This window comes from Haliotis rubra, unplaced genomic scaffold (assembly GCF_003918875.1).
Source record: "Haliotis rubra isolate DU_JTF1 unplaced genomic scaffold, ASM391887v1 Scf15, whole genome shotgun sequence".
NCBI lineage: Eukaryota > Metazoa > Mollusca > Gastropoda > Lepetellida > Haliotidae > Haliotis > Haliotis rubra.
In genome coordinates this window covers 3,288,873-3,309,724 of record NW_025765447.1, presented here as the reverse complement: position 1 = coordinate 3,309,724, position 20,852 = coordinate 3,288,873, and the positions used below count along the sequence as shown (strand labels likewise).

General features: G+C 39.0%; 1 protein-coding gene across 1 annotated transcript in view; it reads left to right on the top strand.

Annotated features, from left to right (window-relative positions):
- LOC124270204 (tubulin monoglycylase TTLL3-like) overlaps positions 1-20,852 on the top strand; it is a 45,636-nt gene that overhangs the window by 1,170 nt on the left and 23,614 nt on the right. Inside the window, 5 exon segments of the mRNA XM_046705241.1 lie at positions 9,995-10,087; positions 12,104-12,272; positions 13,036-13,158; positions 13,338-13,480; positions 14,830-15,088. Coding sequence (XP_046561197.1) covers positions 9,995-10,087; positions 12,104-12,272; positions 13,036-13,158; positions 13,338-13,480; positions 14,830-15,088 — 787 coding nt within the window.

Here is a 20,852-nt window from a genome sequence, read left to right as displayed (position 1 = left end):
ATTAAAACTTGCACTGGTGCTACCTGAAACTGCAAATTATATGCAACCTCATATTTATACCAACTTGCACCCAGTGCATGTTAACATGGTTAATACTTTGCTATTCAAAGAACACAGACTTAAGCAAGATGAGGAACTGGCTGGGAGCAGTGACTCTGATGACTACACAGACAGTCATTCAATGATTGTTACTGTTCATGACATGAAATTGTAAAAAGTAAGATAAAATGATCTCATCAGACAGAGAATAATGATGTTCTATATCATCAAAACAAAAACTGAAGCAATCATATATTGAGCAGTAGGTGCAACTTGTTTTTTTTCTGGTGCAACAATGTAATTACCTAAGGAAGCACTGGGTGAGGATTGGTTTTATGTCGCCATCATCATCATCTTCATCGTCCCATTAGCATACTGTGAAACATTGTTTTACATCTGTCTTGTCAGCAAGAGTTCAATTGTTTTAATTATGTATGCAAAATTATATACATGATAAAAGCATAGACCAATAATCATAATAATCAAATAACGTCTTCTGTGATAACACTGGTCACCTTTACAAAAGGTTCTGTTAAATGTGAAACATTACAACTGCTTTCTTATACAGGCAGCAGTACTTTATACAAGAGGCTTTATTGAATGCCAGTATAAGGCTTATGATATTGCTAATCACTGTTCAATCTGCAGGCCCTAATCCCGTTTGTTGTGTGCAAGTGTGAAACATAGCTTGACAGCCAGCATTAAGTAGCTTCCACAAGTCTGAGATATGGTTGACTGGCAGTAGATTGAAGGTTACTGTGCTTGTGTCCTACAGCCAGCCAACGCTGTCATATTGGATTCCAGACCGATCGTCAGATACACCTTTCACAGCAACTCTGAGCCCCCAGAATAATACATTCTTGCCAGGCGTTTTGATTACAAACGTGTCCACTGATTACTTCGCTGAGACAAAATCTTCTAGCTTGGACCAAAGAGCATCTTTGTAACTTGATATGGTTAGTTAAACCCAGTCAACAGTTATCAAGGTTACTATCATAAAAACCCTCACTTCATGATATTACCATGATTATGGTTTGCTCATTAATCCCTGATTACCCAAGGTAGGTCAAATACAAATATGTTTGTTGATATATATTGACATGACATAATGTTTAAATATATGAGTCAGTCAGTTTTTACAGGGAACAATATGAATCAACAAAAGTCATCCTAATCATAAGTCACTTTATAAAATGTAATATATAAGGATGTATAAAATTCACTTTGACTTCCTGTAAGAGTAGCCTTATGTTGATAAGTGTTCAATATGGTGGAAAAAATATTCATGTTAATATCTTGCCAGTTTGTCCAGAAAACTGAATCATTTGCTGATACACATATTACCACTAATTTGCTATCCAAAATAGTCACTTATGCAGGGTAATAAGTTAATTTTCTAGCACATTGATTAGGCCAAATAAAAAAAATGTTGTGGTTCTGATTACACCTCTTTAAAATTTAGGGTAGGTAGGTAGTTTTTGGGGTTTTTTTTCACATCATTCTTTTAGAAGTAAAGTACAAACTTAAATAACAGATTTATCAATGTGTAATTGTTTATTCAATCAAGCTTGTGGCCATCATGTCGACTTTCTCTATCAGAATGACCGATGTCTGTTGGTGCCGAAAAAAAACAATGGTATCTGAAAGCTTATTTTATTCATATCGCTTAAACTAAAGAATTCAAAGGTCAGTCGGGTAATTGGAACCACAACAAATTTTTTAGGCCTTATCATCCAAACTGTCCTAAATCTTCTGTTCAAATTATGATGGTACTGATGTAGAGGAATGTCTCATATAACCAGGCTATTTGGAATTAAAAACTTAATATAAACTTTAACACCCGGACACCTCAGGTTACATTTATCAAACTTAATAAAACCATGGTTATGTCCTAATATCATTTGTCTTTATGAATATCACTGTATTGTCCAAGCCTCTGTATCATAACCAGTCTTTTGTAAATCAGGCTTATGATAAAGCCTTTACCACCATGGTCTCCAGAACTGATTTCATCCCTACTTAATGACAGTCACAACTTTCAATAGTCTCCTGCGAGTGACTGCGGCCTGCTTAGTGAACCAGGAATGTCCCAGTTGTCAGTGATAACTCAATCTCCTCACTGATATACTCTACTTAGACTAAGGGCTACAGATACCCCTGTTCATTGTCTCCAGGGACTTGATAGAACTCTCCTGGGGAAAGATTGTCGTATCTTGTTTATAAGGCTTTAAGGGGGTCAAGTCTTTGTCCAAGCACACCCCCACTGGTGTGGATTTATATTTCCATGAATACAGAACTAAATATGAATATTTGCTTGCATATATTCCAATGGGATACTATTCTAATAAAACAGTCAGTCCTGGGTAGACCAGTACATATCAGCAGTCGAGACAAGGATAGTGGGTAATGCAAAAACTTTGTTAGTTTGTGGAGGGTAAAGGTAGGCTGACATGGTCTTTGAACTCGTATTCAGTGCATTTCTCCTAATGTTAGTTTCAGTATGGAATGGAGCTAAACTTATTTTCATTCCACAGTCATGCTGGTCAACCAGCGCGGCTTGGTGGGCATTGATCCAGATTGTTCAGATGTTAGCATATATAAATTAATCATTGCTATGCTGTGGTAAGTGTATTATTGTACAATTTAATAACAGTGGTCTCTGTGTTTGCATAAATGGTGGTTCTAATATGTCTTTTATAAGGAGTCGGTCAGAGGGAATCAGGAGTGGGTCACAACACGTGACTGTCAATAGGCAAGGGTCGTATAAAGTAACAGACGTTAGACTGTTGTGATTCTTTTCATGTACCGGTATATGGTAAATTGAAGGGTCTCCTTTCATGAATTCATGGTTACTTGAACTGAATATTTTGAAGTATTTTTTAACAGAGTGTAATTTTACATGGAACTTGTCTTTAAAGTGTCTAGGTTTTTTCCAAAGTGAGATATGCAAAATGGAATTAGCGTAACTGTGGTCATATTTGCCAAAACCCCTTTCAATGACTGTCATAACGAAGCACACGTGACACATGTGGTCTCACCTTAGGCAAGTTAATTTTTTCATGAATTGCCTCTGTTCACTCAGCAGTGTATGGGTACCCGGTGGGATAAGTCATATGACTGTTAACCTTCTAATGCCTCACAGGCAGCTTGTGTTATCCAGGGTAAATTGCGTTAGCGCTATAAATAGCTTTATTATTATTATTATTATTATTATTATTATTATTATTATTATTATTATTATAATAAGGCTGTAAGCAGCAATTTCAACTTAGCAAAAAGTATTTCTGAAATGTTTCAACCTAAGCAGTTGCATGGCATTTTTGTAATTTTAATTCCTTCATATTAAATAGAAAATATTCATGAATACATATTTATATTCACCCAAGCACCTGATATGTATAATATTCACTTCATAATGTATTCATTGTAGCCCGAATAGACATATGTGTTTTGGAAGGTCATGGAAAAAAAATGGTAGTTGCGAAGATTATTAAATATTAATTGCTTTTGCAAGGACATGAGAAGCATACCAAAATATGATGAACAATCGACTGGAGTCATTATTTTCAATGTATCAGCAGTGTATCAAAAACCTCTGATTAAATACAATTGTGAAGCAATTTGTGCATTGATGCTTAAACTGAACACCATACATCTGTTATCATCTGAACAAATTGCTGTTCTATGATGCCTCACTGGTATTGTCAGTGTCCTGAAACAGCTGGCTCTTCATATATGGTTTCATACATTACAGATGTGTATCAAATCTAATATAGTCATCATGCTTTGAATTTACTCTTTGTTCATCCAGTGTATGATCAGTGATATCCAGCTAACAGTATGGCAATACACCAAGTTCTCAACTTACTGCATTATCTAGGACGTTCTCGTGTTGCATGTGCACAAAATATAAAGGTGTTTTGTATGTGCCAGAGCTTGTGGAACTCCAGTAGTACACCTTGTATTTGACATCAAAGTAAATGTTGATAAAGGCTGTTGTGACTTAGGTGACAGCTGATAAGGCTATTTGATTTGTTGCCACCGTTTAAATACCAGTAATCATACATTAGTCATGTATAGGTACGGTTTGATGGCAAAATGACATATATTTTCAACTGTTACTAGTACTGTATAAGTTCACTGGTGTGGTGTTGGTCAAAGATTTCCTTGCTGGTGAGTGAGTATTTTAGGCTGCTTTTGGCAATATTCCAGCAATATCATGGCAGGAGACACTAGAAATGGGACTATAAGTACAACCAGAAATAATTGAGAATTTAAAGATTGTAAATTCTTTTCTTTCTTTTTTTCACTCATTACTCACTTATTAAATGTGAATATTAGCGGAACATAACTCCAGATTCAAAGACAGGTGAACAGTTACTATTTTGTCAAGTCACCATGGGCAGCAATGCAGGCTTCAATGCGGCGGGGCATACTACTGATCAAAGAAGTCGTGGTCCATGCTGTCAGCAATATTTGTCAGATTTTTCTTATTGTCACTTTCCTTCATAAGTCCCCAAACATTTTCTATTGGATTTAGGTCAGGGCTATAGCTTGGCCAATCTAATAGTGTCATATTTTGGGTTCGAAACCAGGCCTGTGAATGCTTTGAACGATGTTTTGGGTCGTTGTCCTGATGGAAAATCAAAAAAATTCCATAGAACACGTGAGCAGATGGAAGTAAATGTCCCTCGAGAATATCTGTGTACCGCTCACTGTTCATATTCCCTTCAAATACACAGAGGGGCGTTGCCCCTAACACAGATATGCCACCCCACACGTTAAATTTTGGACTGTACTTTGGGTGCTGAAACAAAGGTTTTTTCAGTTTGTTTGGTCCAGAATTTCAGTGTATTAGGAAACAGCCACACAGAACTTTCATCTGAGAAAATCACATTGGCCCAGTTAAAATTTCTATGCTGTAAGCACCAGTTCCACCTTTGCTCCTTTTGTTCAGGTTTCATGATCGGTGATGGAATTACTCGACTTTTCTGCCAACCCATTGCATGCAGCTCAGTTCTAATTGTTTCCTTACAGACAGCCACAGTTCCTCTATCAATCATATCCAGCCTTAAGTTTTCTAAACTCCTTCGTTTGTTTTAGAAACAAGAATACCAAGCCGCCTCCTGTCACTGACAGTCAATTTTCTGGGCCTAACTGCGCCTCCCTGGTGCTCAGTGCCATATCCATTTGCAATATTTTTCAAAATACGATAAACAGTGGACAAAGGGATGCCTGTTCTACTTGAAATCACTTTAGCTGATCTGATGTCCTTGTTATAATACTCTAAAATCAACTTTCTCTTCTCTAAATCATCCATACTGAGGATGACTGAAAATGCCGTCTGCGAGCAAGTAAACAAAGGGGGATAACTCTTCACAAACTAATTAAAAAGGATTAACGGAGTTGTCTCTCTTGAATGAAATCAAGCACTTGATAGCTGGTCAAGGTTGTTTATACTAGAAATCCAGTTAAACATATTCCTAAAATTCTCAATAATTTCAGGTCATACTATACATGTTGAACCAATGTAGGGAATCAACCCATCCTCCAGCGTTATGACCAAGTGCTTTAACCACTAGGTTCCCCCACTGATTCTATGTCCTCTGAAGCTGGAACCTACTGAAGGATTTCTGATTGGTTATCAGCAGTATTTCAATGATAAACGTTTGATAAACATAATGGCAACTTTATGATAGTTACTAGGCCGAATAAGCTTTTGAAGCCTACCCTGATTAACTGAAAGAAAAAAACATGTATTGAAAATACATAGACTGATTGTGTTTTTACTTCTTTTCAAAACATCTTTTATATGTATCTTTTAAACTTTTATGAATATGATGAACAGATATTAATATCTTAGAAACATTTGTTACTTACCTTCCTGTCTCAGGCTGTTGTCATATTTACATCAAACCTGTAAGGCAAAAACACATTGATCTGGCCAGAAATGGATAGAGAGAGATTCTCACCCAAGTGTCTACTGATATCAATTATATCAACACAAGTTGATAAAGTTACAGTGCAGTCATGTCATAGCATTGTGACGTCATCAAGTTGATGACGTCATAGCATTGTCAGAGCATTGTACAAAATCTACCGCCAAAACGATATCTCCTAGGAGATATTATACAATTATAGACTCTTGTAGAGGTCGATATCGGTTTTTACAAGAATCTATAATTGTTTTATTATATAATGAAAGAGAAACGGGTTTTAACATAAACTTTTAATGCACACACTGTGCCATCTATCCGAGTGATCTGATTGGCTGAAAAGCAGGGGAAGCCCCTTCGTGCGGGATTCCTTGTCTATTTTTAGTAACCCAAGTCAATATCATAATGTATCAGAAAACTCAAGTCAATATCGTGTTTTGTAGTCAATCATGTGACGGTATTTTGACCAATCGTGGTACAGGAAAAATACTACCTAACATATAATCTCACACAAGTGATATCTCCTGTGGAACACAGTTTTGGATGATATATGTATTTTATGATATGAAATATATACCTTTCAGTGGTTCTTTGATTTTGTTTCTGCCAATGAGCTGTCTTGTAATGTGTTCCGATAAACCATGATTGTGCAAAACATGCAACTATTAGAACTGTACAGTATTACAGGTATACCGCAATATGTTTTGCAAATGATACATGTAGCAACATTGTTTTGGACCTGTATTGGGTAATAAACTATAATGGGTTTTGTTATTATCTCTAAGGTTTAACATGTTATGGTAGAATCTACACACAAATTCATTTACAACTTATGTATCCCTTCGATTTAATTTACAAAACGTTATAAACACGGAAGTGATTTTTTCTTTGCTTATTCTATCAGTGGGTTTTATATAATAATCAGCCACAACAAAATGACTGACCTCACCGACTTGGACATCTCGATGTTTACCCACACTTAACTTCTTGAGGTTCTGAATACCCAAAATAACATATAAAAAGCTTCCAACCCTCTAGTTTTGTGACTATTAATTAACTAGACTTTGATCGCCATTTCCCCCACTGCAGTGAAACTGGAACAATGGCACTTATCATCTGTGTCAGTGAATACTTCATTAGCTCCATGGTAGTGGTGTGAAAATTCAATTTTGTTCAATTGTTTTACTTTGTACAGTGCCTCAAGTTCATAGACTCTGACATGCGCAGACTGCTTCGTTTTACTGAACATTATTGAGAAATACTTATCCATCTTCATACAGAACAAAAATAGAACTAAAATATGGAACCATCAAATATTGTGAGTTAAAATAATGATGAGAGTGACATTGGAACTAATAGTTATGTTAGACATGATTCTGATGCAAGAGATGCAGATGAGGATGTGAAGAACCGGTCCACACAGGTGACAGTTAAAAATTTAAAAAAAAAGGTTTTTAAAAATTAAAATAAAGAAGGAATGGTTATACAAATATAACATTATGAAATACAAAAGAATTGTTCTGTCACATGAAGCTTTAAGACACTATGTGGATGAAAATTTGCCAGTCACTCTAAGGGCACTATATCACACCACACTTCTTAGAAAATAAATAGTGCATTTCTCTCAATGATACTAACTATCAGCCCTCAGGGAAGCTACCATATAGTTTATTAAAAAAATTGTATGTATTTAGATTAAAATATTGAATTAAAAAGTTCAAATGAATTAATGCAATGTTGAATTGAATCGACTCCTGCGCCCGGGTGACCATTATTTTAAGCAAACCCCATAGAGTTATGTCCCTTGGAGCGCTCTTTGTGAATATAATGCACACAACTTGTGATGGAAACCTGGTTTTGTTTGGCAAACACCGACAACACCGAGTATGACAAAGTCGATGTACGGAGCAATTGTTTACATTCATATATGGCAAGTGTTCTCTGTTTGGAAGCTGTTCACCTCGAAGTTTCAGTTATAGATTTGAGGCATCAATAGGAAGCTAAAGTGAGTGCATATGCCCCAATTTGTGTATAATATAGGCCAAAATATTGTCCAAAATGTGTGACATTTAAAATGAGAGTTTTTGTTTTTAAACAAAAATAGATCTTCCCAGAAGATACAGGACATGACATGATTTTAGCCTGACACAGAGCATAGCATTCAGTATTACAATCATTCAGTTCTACTTCAATAACTACACCTATTACAAACTCAGAGGGACCACCAATTTTAGTTTGTTATAGGCATTTCAACTAAAATTTAAAGCAAGTGGCAGGGTGAAAGAAAGGTTTGTTATGAGCTTGTTCGTTATACTGTGCTATAAATAGTTGGGAAAAAGGAGAAAAACTAACCACTTGTTAGGACAGAAATCTGACCAAAGATATTTTATAAATTTGTCTTGTTTTCTATCAGGGGAGAAAATGTAGAATGGCGACCAACCTACTGTATTATAAATTTTGAATTATTACCCATACGGGTGAATAGATCCCGTGTAATATCTTTTTGATATTTGCACTGTGTGCAATTTAGTGATTCTCGATGTTGATTGGTCGTATGTTTGTACATTTTCATTTGATGTCGGAACTATTTCACACCACTACATTCATTCATAATATTTCATCGATTCATTGATGAATTGACTGTGCTGTAATCACACTGATTCGGGATTTGAAATTAAAACAAAAAAACATACAGGATTTCGATTCTGATGCTTATTTAATGCTTCATTTCATATTTCGTTAACAATATGGCGTCGTTTGACTTAACAACATGTTTTGTAATAGAATATTGTCTAATCGTATTTTGTAAACATAGCTACCCAGTTAACTGCAATCAACGTCAATGACCTGGTCAAGGTGGACGGATACATTACTGGACGTGTAACAAGGATAATGCAACCACTAAATTCCTTTCGCGTGTATGTGATAACACTGAACACGGTGAAATGGAAGTTGCAAGATATATACTGAAAGTGTTGTCGGAAACGATATGGAGCAAGTCAGCATCTCGCCAAAGTCCCCACTTACTGGAGTGTCATAAATGACTTAGAAAACCTACTGCAAGATGATTCTTTTACCCCCCAATTGAAAACAAAACTTTTGACAGGTTTGTTCCTGGTTTTTACCATGACACTGAAAACATTTTAGCTACAAACGAAAACTGTTGTCGACTCGGACTAAATTTAGAGTTATAATTCCTGACAGGACACTGACGTAAGCCAAAACTATGTCAAATGTTAAAAAAAGGTTCACCATTCCTGCGTTTTATTGTTCCCTTACAGATTTTCACTGTTTTATAAGTTATCGTTAAAAAAATTTGACAGGTTTTTGCTGTTGTGTATCCAACAACAGTCATCCACCTTCTGACTCAAGTAGACAAGATCAACATATTTGCGATCTACGACTAAATATTGAATATGTCATTGTACTCGTTTAAAATAAACTTTACAAGGGTGTGTGGTTAATAAAATCGCCATCAAATGAATTTTGAAACTGTTGAATTGTGTTGTTATTCATACCGTTTTCAACAGTACTACATTGTGGTTCGAATGCGATTCCATTAAGCTTGAATAGTTTCGTTTCATCCGCGCATTAATACAGATCAGCTGATTTTGTTGTAAACACTTACTAAGAAGATGTGGCTTTGAGTTCATAAATGCTGGTTTCTCGGTTTAATTACAGAATGGGTAAAATTACTAATAAATGGAATAAGTTGGTCCCATGAGGTACGAGTGATTTCGGAAAATATGTCCCTCGTGTAATTAATGTCAAGGGACAGTGAACATTAATTTCATTCGGGACATATTTCCTGTAATCACTCGTACCTTGTGGGTTATTCTCTAAATATGTTATCATAGATAACAAATATTGTCAAGTCGTATCAACACAAGCAACACAAATGCAATTATGTACTTAAAAAAAATTAACAGAATTTTTCTCTCCATTTTGTTTATGATTGTAAATATTCTGATCAGTAGTCATAGTAGTGGATAGGTCAGCATATACGTTGTGTATTTCAGATTGAGCAGGCAACACTACATCATCGTATAGAGAATGATCACCTGTCTTCCTTAAACCGCAGTCGTAAACTTAAGGAGAAAGTGTTGAAAGAAGTAAGTTGTAGAGTGTAGATCCTATATTATCCAGCAAGATTTTTATATTTCCTTTCTGCTACGCTATACATACCCAGGAGTGGAGCACAACCAACTCGTCATTTAAGAAGCGATCATGATGTTCAGACAGACTTTCTGTGCATTGTCAGCTTGAACTCAACAACCAATCAGAATTACTCTTCTTAGCAACAGTTGGGCTTACATCTAAAAACAAATGCCAATCTTCAAAATATGGGCTTTGTTTGACCCTATATAAGTTAAGTAAAGGCTTTTACTAAAATCAGAATATACTAGCTGAAAACATTGGTTTGTTAAGGATTGAAATAGAGGGAGAGAAATCTCTTGGCTACCAGGAGGTACAAGTTGTAATTCAGACTGTATGAATATTTTTCATATTGGTTGTTCTCATTTGATTGGATAGGTATTTTTAGCATCATGTCATTTTGAACTAGACTCAAAATGAACCTTTGGTGATGAATTGGTCGCAAGTGTTTTTCATAATGGAATGGAGATATGTTATACTGGATGACTGAGCATGTGTTACATAAAGAAGATGCCAACAGTTTGCTGAACACTGTGCAGCTATACACACTGTACTGGTGCAGGGTGTCGATCCACAAAGCGTTCATTTGTTACGACCTGTCGTAACTGTATAGTTTATCATAGGCTTACGACCTGACGTAACTGTATAGTTTATCATAGGCTTACGACCTGTCGTAACTGTGTAGTTTATCATAGGCTTACGACCTGACGTAACTGTATAGTTTATCATAGGCTTACGACCTGTCGTAACTGTATAGTTTATCATAGGCTTACGACCTGTCTTAACTGTATAGTTTATCATAGGCTTCTACGACCTGTCGTAACTGTATAGTTTATCATAGGCTTACGACCTGTCGTAACTGTATAGTTTATCATAGGCTTACGACCTGTCGTAACTGTATAGTTTATCATAGGCTTACGACCTGTCGTAACTGTATAGTTTATCATAGGCTTACGAATGTCGTAGTACTACGCTTTGTGGATCGGGCCCCAGAATGCTAAATAGGTATTAAATAGCATGTACAATATCTCTTTTGGTGAATATCTCATCATATTATGCCAAACTCATCAATGTTTTGATTATTGTCTTTAGAAAATCTGAATTAGTAAAACCAATTAGCCACAAGTGAAAGTGGATCAATTTTGACAAAAAGATTTGAATTGCTAAAAATACTTTTGCCCCCTAAAGGGAGTGTGGAATCAGTTTTAACCTGGATGTGATTTGATCCTGTGTTGTGTAAATCAGTTGGTTTATTGCAAGTTTTACTGTAGTTTCATTCCATTTTGTGATTATCCAGTGTTCGAGGTTAAATTTTAATGTGTAATTATCATGGGCTGTATGAATCTACCTCAGTTGCCTCAGAAAACAGACTCTTCAGCATGTTCAGTTGTTCTTACAACAATCAATAATAATAGGGGAAAGTTTTGTTCAGTAGTCATGAATTTAAAAAAGAAGTTTAACAAAAAGTGAGTGAGTTAAAATTTAACATCACATCTGCAATATTTCAGCCATATAGTGATAATTAACATAAAGATTCATTTAAAGACCTCCAGATGCTAGTATGATCCACGTATATTTATCCTGAAAATAATAACTTACAATATATATGTACCTGCAAAACACAAGCAGTTTTTATAAAAATACTTTTGATACTTATTTTTTTTTAAGTTTGAATATCCTCTAAAAGAAATATATTCCCTGATTTGATCATGGATGGAACCTTGATCTATGTCAGTGAGCAAGCCTTCGCTTTTAGCAATATTCCAGCAATATTACGATGGGGGACACCAGAAATGGGCCTCACACATTGTACCCATGTGGGGAATCGAACCCGGGTCTTCGGCGTGACAATCGAACGCTTTAACCACTAGACTACCCCACCGTCCCCTCAATGTCGGTTGTGTGCCTCTGTACCAGTTAAGACAAACTGACTCTGATCTGAATAGTCACCCCCTTTACTGGTGTTGTTGCAGAGCGGGGATGCCAATAACAATGCTATATCACCGGAGGAGCCTGACAGCCAGCTAGGCAGCACACACTCGGACTCCGACGTTGGGGACACACAGACAGACACCATGTGTCCTGCTCAGACGTTCCCCAAGACACATGTCAGCACAACGGGGCTGCAGAGGCTGCTGGATGGTAAGACACATGATAAAATGGATACATCAATACATCAGTAGTCATGGTAACGGCCAATTGAAATTGATGCTTTTGGCGGTAAAACGTCTTGAATTTGGGGTCAGAGTTAGTTGATAGGGTGATAGCTTGTCATCATCTTACCCTAGTAGTCGAGGACATACCTGGGGTGAACTGATACAGAGTGACCTTGAAACTGTACATATCGCGAAATGTAAAGTCAAGTCATTCGGAAACTTCCAGACTGAAATATTTATGAGTAGGTTCAGAAGGAGACGCAGGCTGTAGATGCATGCTTGTTCCTTCTATTGTTGAACTTAAAGTAATTACAGCACTTTTGTCAGTATCTGACCGACAAATGCTGAAGGAGAGGAAAAGGATTATGTGTATCATTGGACATGTTGAAAGAGTAGTAAGGGATTTATATAAGCAAGTGTATCATCATGTATCGATACAGAAATATGCATATTGTGTATCATCGTATGAAAAGTCTCTGGTGCACTGTCTGATGCTGTCAAACTGGTTTGTCTAGTCAGATGTTTACAGGCAGCCAATGATATTGCAAGAATATTGCGGACTACAGTATTAAACTGAAAACAGAAGCACATGATTCATGCATTTCCTGGTCAAGAAGAAAACCAGGTTCAAATGCAAATGGAACCTCATTTTGGGTTCCCTTAGTAACTCATGACATAACTGAAATATTGTTCCAAGCGGCGTTAAACTCCAACACGTACTGTTATCTCACGGGTGTACTAACTTACAGGGCCCTACACCAATGGTGCTCAGGATATGGTGATGAAGCGTCATCAGGCTCGTTACCACTCACACCCTACCTTCAGCAAACAGAGGCTTCTCATCGACTCAGGGGACAATGAAGTAAAAGGAGGTAGTTCCTTCACTTTGTTACGCTTCTTCTTTACGCTTAATTCACAGGACTATTGGGGCAGTGCTTTGGGTGTCTTCTTCAAAGCTGTAGACCTGTAGCTAGTTATGTTAGATAGTCTTTAGAAGAAGCGAAGCGTCATGTGTGTCAGTTAGTACTCCCAGTCATGTTGTTGTCTCCAGATGACTCTGATGTCTCCAGCAGCCTGTCACGCAGCAAGACCATGCCGTCACTGGGACGGCCCAAACTCACTCGCAGGTTGACGGGTGTGGCGGATGGGGAGAGGTTACGCCAAGCCAAGGAGATTGTAGAGAAAGCAATTAAGGTAATGTAGGTTTGGACAGTCAAGGTTAATAGATTTGAAACAGAAGATAAACTGGATCCTGGATCCTTATTTTGTCGATTTACTTGCAGAAAACGTCTTGGTGCATTTTATTTTATAAAACAAAGGTAACAGACGAAAGCTGTGAAACTAACAATGTGTTTTCTCACTTTGTTCGTCTATACTTCTCAAAAGAAGATAGAGAACAAGCGATTCTATATTACTATAGTTAATCTGTCATGCCATGAAACATGAACATTTCTTATTTCATAAATTAGGTTGTTCTTTAAATTATTTTGAGTAGCCTTGTTATAATGTATTTTCTCAATTTCACATTTCACAATTAATCATACACTGTCTCACTCTCCTGCAGACAAGACATGAGTGAATGTCCGGGTTAGAATTGGTCTTCAGCATCCCATGCTTGTCATAAGAGACAGCTAGCAGGATCGGATGGTCAGGCTCGCTGACATTGTTGACACGTGTCATCATATCCCATTTCTGTATAGAAATGTTCATGCTGTTGACCACTGGATTGTCTAGTCAGATTCGATTATTTACAGGCCACAGAAATATACCTAGAATATTGTTGAGTGAGACATTTAAGATGAAACAAACAAACACAAATGTAGGCATGTCTGTCTCTTAGCACATGGTTTTCACTGGTTCACAAACCAGAGTATCGTCCCTTGGCTCATGCAAGACATTTACTGACACACTCATAAACATCCATATTTTGCTCTTACATCATGAATTGAAGAAATTTTTCCTCAGCAATATTTCAGTTATTTCAGGGAATATTAAGACACTTGCTCACCTACACTAATCTATTAGATATTGTTGAAAGTTGTACTCTATATCATTTCCCACATGACGTGATTGTTTTGCTAATTGAAACAGCTGCATGTAGGGCTTGGATGAGTAACCCGGATACCCGGGACGGGTGGGTAATGAGTTGGACCCGGGTACCCATCTCAATACCCGGACCTGTTATGATCATGTGACTAATAGATTAAACAATGTAATATACTATTGTGTTATTCTTCATGATTAAAAGGTTGTATTGTCTTTGAAGATTTAGACATTATTTACAGTCACATCTTTTGAATATAATACATGGTTAAGATATTGAAAAACTCAAAATTTTAGCCTCCGAACTGAAGAATATATTGCCATTTCTTACAAATTTGATGTCAGGAATTAACATAACGAGTATCCGGGTAGGGTAGGTCCAGGTAGGGTAGGTCTGGGTAGCGTAGGGTAGGGTAGGGTAGAAAATTTGGATCCGTCCAAGCCCTAGATGCATGATATTGTTACCATGTCAACTGTAACGTATGGCCATGTTGTTTCAGTACCGTAAGGTGTTCACCATCCAGGGCGGCTACTCCGTCATCCGGCAGAGTCTGCGGCGCAGGGGCTGGGTGGAGAAGTTCTACCGGATACCGGGACCAGGGACGAAGGCTAAAAAGTCCAAACATAAGAGAACTTCTGATGATGATGATGACAGTGATGATGACGATGATGATGGTGGCGGTGCTACTGATGGCAATGACAATACTGATGGCAATGATGATGATGATGATGATGACAATGATGACGATGATGATGGTGGTTAGTAAATGTTTGTTAAAACTGTGAAAATGTACTGTAATAAGACATATTTATCCCCCATGAAGATCCTAGTTAGAATTGGTCTTCAGCAACCCATGCTTGTCGTAAGAGACGATTAATGGGATCAGGTTGTCAGGTTCACTGACCTGGATGACACATGTCATAGCATCCCAACCATGTTGATCGATACTCATGTTGTTGATTACTTGATTATCTGGTCCAGACTTGATTATTTACAGACCGCTATCCTATGGCTGGAATATTGCATAGTGCGGCACTAAACAACAAACACATGGTGCAGCAGTAACTGTTCCAGCCATAATCTAAGTAATGTTGGTCGGAGACACGCACGCCCAGATGTTGACATGGGAGTACAGCCCACATTGCTGGAGCATGATGGGAAACATTCACATGTCATTGTATCCCAGTTCCGTAAATCGATGGTCATGCTGTCAATCACTTGGTTGTCTGGTCCAGTCTCGTTTACCTACAGACCACCGTCATATGGCTGGAATATTGCTGAGTGCTTTAAACAACTAACAACACACATATTTACAAACTGTTTAACATGCATAAAATTATATGTATGAGATTCAAGATATTATGAACTTGAAATATATAATTTTTCCTTATCCTGACTCATGCTTATTGCTTGTCTTCTTCTTCTTGCGAACCTAGTGGAACACTTGTATCTCCCAATTGAAGTTCCCTTCAATAAAAAATCACTCATTAGTACCCACCACGAGTTACCTCCCTTCCACAAGCGCGGGAACGAGGGCGCCACCCGAACCCATGTGCCTCACTCTCTCCTTCTTCGCCCAGTGAGCAAGACGTGAGAGCACCTGTGTCTCCCTGCACACTATATCCTTTATTTATATTTAGTTTGTTACCTCTTATATTCATCTATAGAGGTGTAACTAGTATCATTATTCAACATGCATTGATAATTATTCGTGTTTCTGCTGCTTGATTCACGGTTCGCCGTGTTTACTCAGCAGTTTGCGTTAATAAAAATCTGCACTGTTTGTAAATTACGTTACTCTGCTACCGATCCACATTTAAAATGCCCTAGTTGCATTACTCCATGTTCTATTGTTTCTCGTTGTAAATTATGTATTAATTTACCAATTTCTGCCTTTGATAAATATTTATGTTCCGTTTTGAGGCGGGCGGCAGATCAATCTCGAAACAATCTTCAGTCATGGCTAATAGATCGAGTCAGATATATCCTGAGTTACCTTCAGGGGGATAAGCGTGGGGAAGCAGTCTTCTATATCCTAGAAGCGACCTGCTTCCCAGGACGCTCCTTCATCACAGTCTAAAACTAGAAGAGCTTCCACGTCGTCCCAACGTGCGCTCCGAACCCCAGGTCTACAGCCTCGTCAAAGGGAAATCCACGAAGGCTACTAAAAAACTTTGCTTCTGATATTCAGAATTATGTTTATATGATGATGACATTTCGATTATCATTCCAGATGTATGTCATAAGAAGTGACCAGTATCGGCTACCGTCCACTTCAGCAGCGCAGGTCAACATGCAATCAGAGATGCCTACGCTGGCGCGGAGATTATAACTGAGGGTCTCCGTCACTATCACAGAGAGGACACCCTCAGCGCCAGCGCCAGACCATCCCAGACGACCTGGTCAACCAAATCATGAGGCTGATGGAAGACCCGTTCACGGCTTACAGAGGCCTCAGAGCCCCACGGGCCTCAGAGCCCACCCCATACTAAGTCATACAGGGCCTTAGAGCCCGCCTTGGCTTCAGTAGAGGGCCTTTGAGCCCACAGACACGCCTCAGCGAAGGGCAACCCAGCCCGTGAAGCGATCACTTCGCTAAGAAGTCCCAGGCCGCCTCAGCGAAGAAGCTAGAGCCTCACTAGTTGCGAGGGACATCGCAGAGAAGCGCTTAGCGCGAGCCTACACCCTGTAGAACACAGAGGTCGTTAGCGAAGCAAGCGCTCATATATTGAGTTGCGGGAGCGCTTCGCCGAGCCCACACCCTGTAGAACACAGAGGTGGATTCGCGAAGCAAGCGCTCATATATTGAGTTCGCGGGGTAACCGCAGCGAGCCACACCCTGTAGAACACAGAGGTGGATTAGCAGCGAAGCAAGCTCATATATTGATCGGACTCTAGACACTTCGGCTAGGAAGTCCCAGGCGCCTCAGCGAAGGAGCTAGAGCCTCACCAGTTGAGAGGGACATCGCAGAGAAGGAGCGCCGCCCAGAGCCCACACCCTGTAGAACACAGAGGTGGATTCAAGCGAAGCAAGCTCATATATTGATCGGACTCTGACTTCGATACTTTTCGCGAAGGTCGCGAAGGCTAAGTGGCTCCAAGTCTACTTCACCCAGAAGATCTAGAAGCGTTACTTCGAGATCTTGGCGCGAAGTCCAGGCGTTAGCCGAGAAGTCTCCTCCAAGGTCTCCATATACTAGCCACTTTCGTCAGTATATAGCCACTTTCGTCAGTCCGTTCAAGACATCGCATGAGTTGTCTATCAACTGTAAGCCGTATGCGATCTACAAGCCTCTGCGAAGACAATTGCACAGGCTATTTACAACACAGAGCGTCGCTGTATTAATTTATCAACAGATGAAGAGCCTAATTAAGGATCTTCAAGCCGACTACCTACTACGATCACGATTATCTACATGCGTGACCATTCACGCAGATCTGCAGACAATTCAATACTTGAAATTGAACAGCAGCCTTGTTACAACGAGTAAAACTCATAATCGTCAATGATTTCCTGAGAAGAAATATGTACAACAAGTTCAGCTTTAACAGTCTACAAGCTGACAACTTGCAAGGTTTATTGAACCTTATATAAGGAAGTCGGAATTATCTTCAAGACTGAAGTTACTTTCCACGACAGCCTGGAAAATAACCTACCCAGCATTAATATTACAGAGCGAGGTATTTCGGCGGAGGTTTCAGCGTTTACCATCAACCCTCGAAACACGTGGTCACTTTCGGGTAACCCGGGGAAGCTACGGTGAAGACCGGCGATTGTTCTAATATCAGCGACGGCACTATATTATACAAGGTTCCTTTTCCTGCTACACCGGTGACATCACAGCGGGTACTCTACAGAATCAAAATGCCTTGTTCTGATTGGACCGAGATGGACAACGCCCTCACGCAGAGGTCGCTCTTAGTTCACAGTTCAACACATAGGTTGCAAGTGACAACAATATATCAGTGAGCGAGCAAGCCTCCTTACAGTCCAGCTAATCTGAACCTTCATGATTGGGCTGCCTTCTTGAGGTTAGAGACCTCCCCTGTCAAGTAAGGACGAGGGGCACGGCAGTCAGGCGATTTTTACATAAAGTTCAACGATGGCAGTCACCCCTGGTTGTGCACCTACATCGTCAAGCACTTCTTGCCAATTTAATTTACCTTGACGACGGGATACAAATGGATCCAAATCCATAGCGTCTCAGACTACAGTTGAATTCATCATCAAGCTACTAACACAACTAGATGGTTAGTAAACCTACTAAAGTTGGACCTAGAACCTTCGCAAGATCTGCTAATTCTAGGTTTTGATTTGTAACTTCGCAGAATCGTATAATTGTACGAGAGAACCGTGGATCAAGATCCAACAGTCATTTCCACAAGCCTTACTATCTCCGCTACCACTCGACAGTGACAGAGTCTGTTGGGAGTTCACGCACTTCAGCTCAGCTCAAGACATGACAGGCAGAGGCAGACTACAATTACATCCGTTACAAGTCATCATCAATTAGCATCTAGGCGAATCTCTACCCGTTCAATTCACGGTTCAGGTCAAACCTCATCTACTATGGTGGACCAAGAGATCAATGTTTGAATAAAGCGTCTCGTTAATAGAGGCTGGAATCGATAACACTTCTCTACGTAGATGTGTCACTATAAGGTTAGGGGAGCCCATCTTGCCAACAGGGCGGCATCAGGGCTATGAGCAATCAAGAGAACAAATTACACATAAATCTGCTAGAGATGCAAGCAGTAATAAAGCATTAATGCACTGGAGCAACTTACTGCAGTATACCCAGTGGATGATTCACACAGTCAATTCGACAGTGGCGTTTTATGTGAACAAACTAAAGCTCAACCAGGTCCCGAACATTTTCGACTCTGTTTTCAATTGTTCGATTTAATCGACAATCTCAACATACATGTCAGAGCATATCACATTCCAGGAGCAAAGAATGTGATAGCAGGCGGCTCTCTCGGCCACACATACCATCGCCGACAGAATGAATGCTCCATACAGAGATATTCACTCAAATTATCAAGGAAATAGGAACTACACTAATAGACCTATTTACCACTCGATTCAACAAACAACTGACAACATTACAGTATCGCCAGTTCCAGACCCACTAGCATTGGCAACAGGCGCACTAAGCATATCGTGGGAAGGACTCAACTCAGCGTGCGCTTTTCCGCCACCAGGCGTTTATCTCACAAGTTTACTCAAAATCAGTCAAAAGCAGAGCCTCCATCTGAATTTGGTCACGGCCTACTGACCAGCGAGCGTGGTTTCCAACTCTTATTCAAGAAATCGGACAACCAATACTACATCTTACAGAGTGCTCGAATCTGTTAATACATCCGCACACCAAACAAGCACGGAAAGCCAGATATATTCCAACTTCACGTTTGGATTGTATCAAGAAGCGTGTCTGAATAACAAGTTATTCAGCCAGGCGACAAAGCAGTCTAGCTTGCCCTGCGTAACTCAACTGGCAACTTATACCATGACAAATGGCACAGTTTGTCAATTATGCTGCAAAGGAAGGATTTACAGCTAGATATGCTACTCATCCTCAAGTGGCGGACTACTTATGTTATCTACGTCAGACTAAGATTTTATAAGGCTCAACTTGTCCACCTATCTTGTAGCAATAGCTCTATCATAACTGAGAACGAGCGTCAAGTTAACCTAACCCAGTTACTGCGCCTTGCTCACGAGCTTTCCGATTGGAGGATTAAAGCGGAAGTTTCACGCTCCAACTTGGGATCTGAATATAGTGCTCCAACACCTCACTAGTGAGGTTTATGAACACACTTTGATGATATACTTGGACCCATGATCACGATGAATCTATCCACGATGGCCAGTAACAGCACTGAAAATATATCTCCACCGAGCCAAACAGGAGGGAAAATGCAAGAGATTTATTTCGTCTATCAAGCTCACTGCATGAGCGAAAGTCTCACGTGCACTACTATCTCCTTTTGGATCAGAACTGTCATACTCGTGCCTACAAGACTGCAGGATCGACCCTCCATGAGCTTCTAATCCTCATGATATTAGAAGCTAACATCTACATTGCTCTACACAAATGCTATTGAAATAATGGAGGGTTATTTCTGGAGATCCGATATGGTGTTTGCCAACCACTATCTGAGAGATATCACCACCGAGGACGTCTCAGGTATCCACCAATTCGGTCCCATGGTCCTCGCACAACAGTTGACAGTTCCTCGGAGAAGATAAGTCAATCTTACAGATTTTACTTATCTTATAACAGTACTAAATAGCTACATGCTATATATATTTTGCTTAAGTTCTTTTATTATCTTAAGCTCAGTACTATGGTTATTATATCATACAATATATAAGCTAACAACTCTCACGGAGTTTGTTATTATATATTTAGCTTAAGTTAATCATATCTTAAGCTCAGTACTATGGTTACATTATAAATGTATTAGCTAACAAACTCTACAGAGTTTTGCTATTATATATGTAGCTTAAGTTCATTA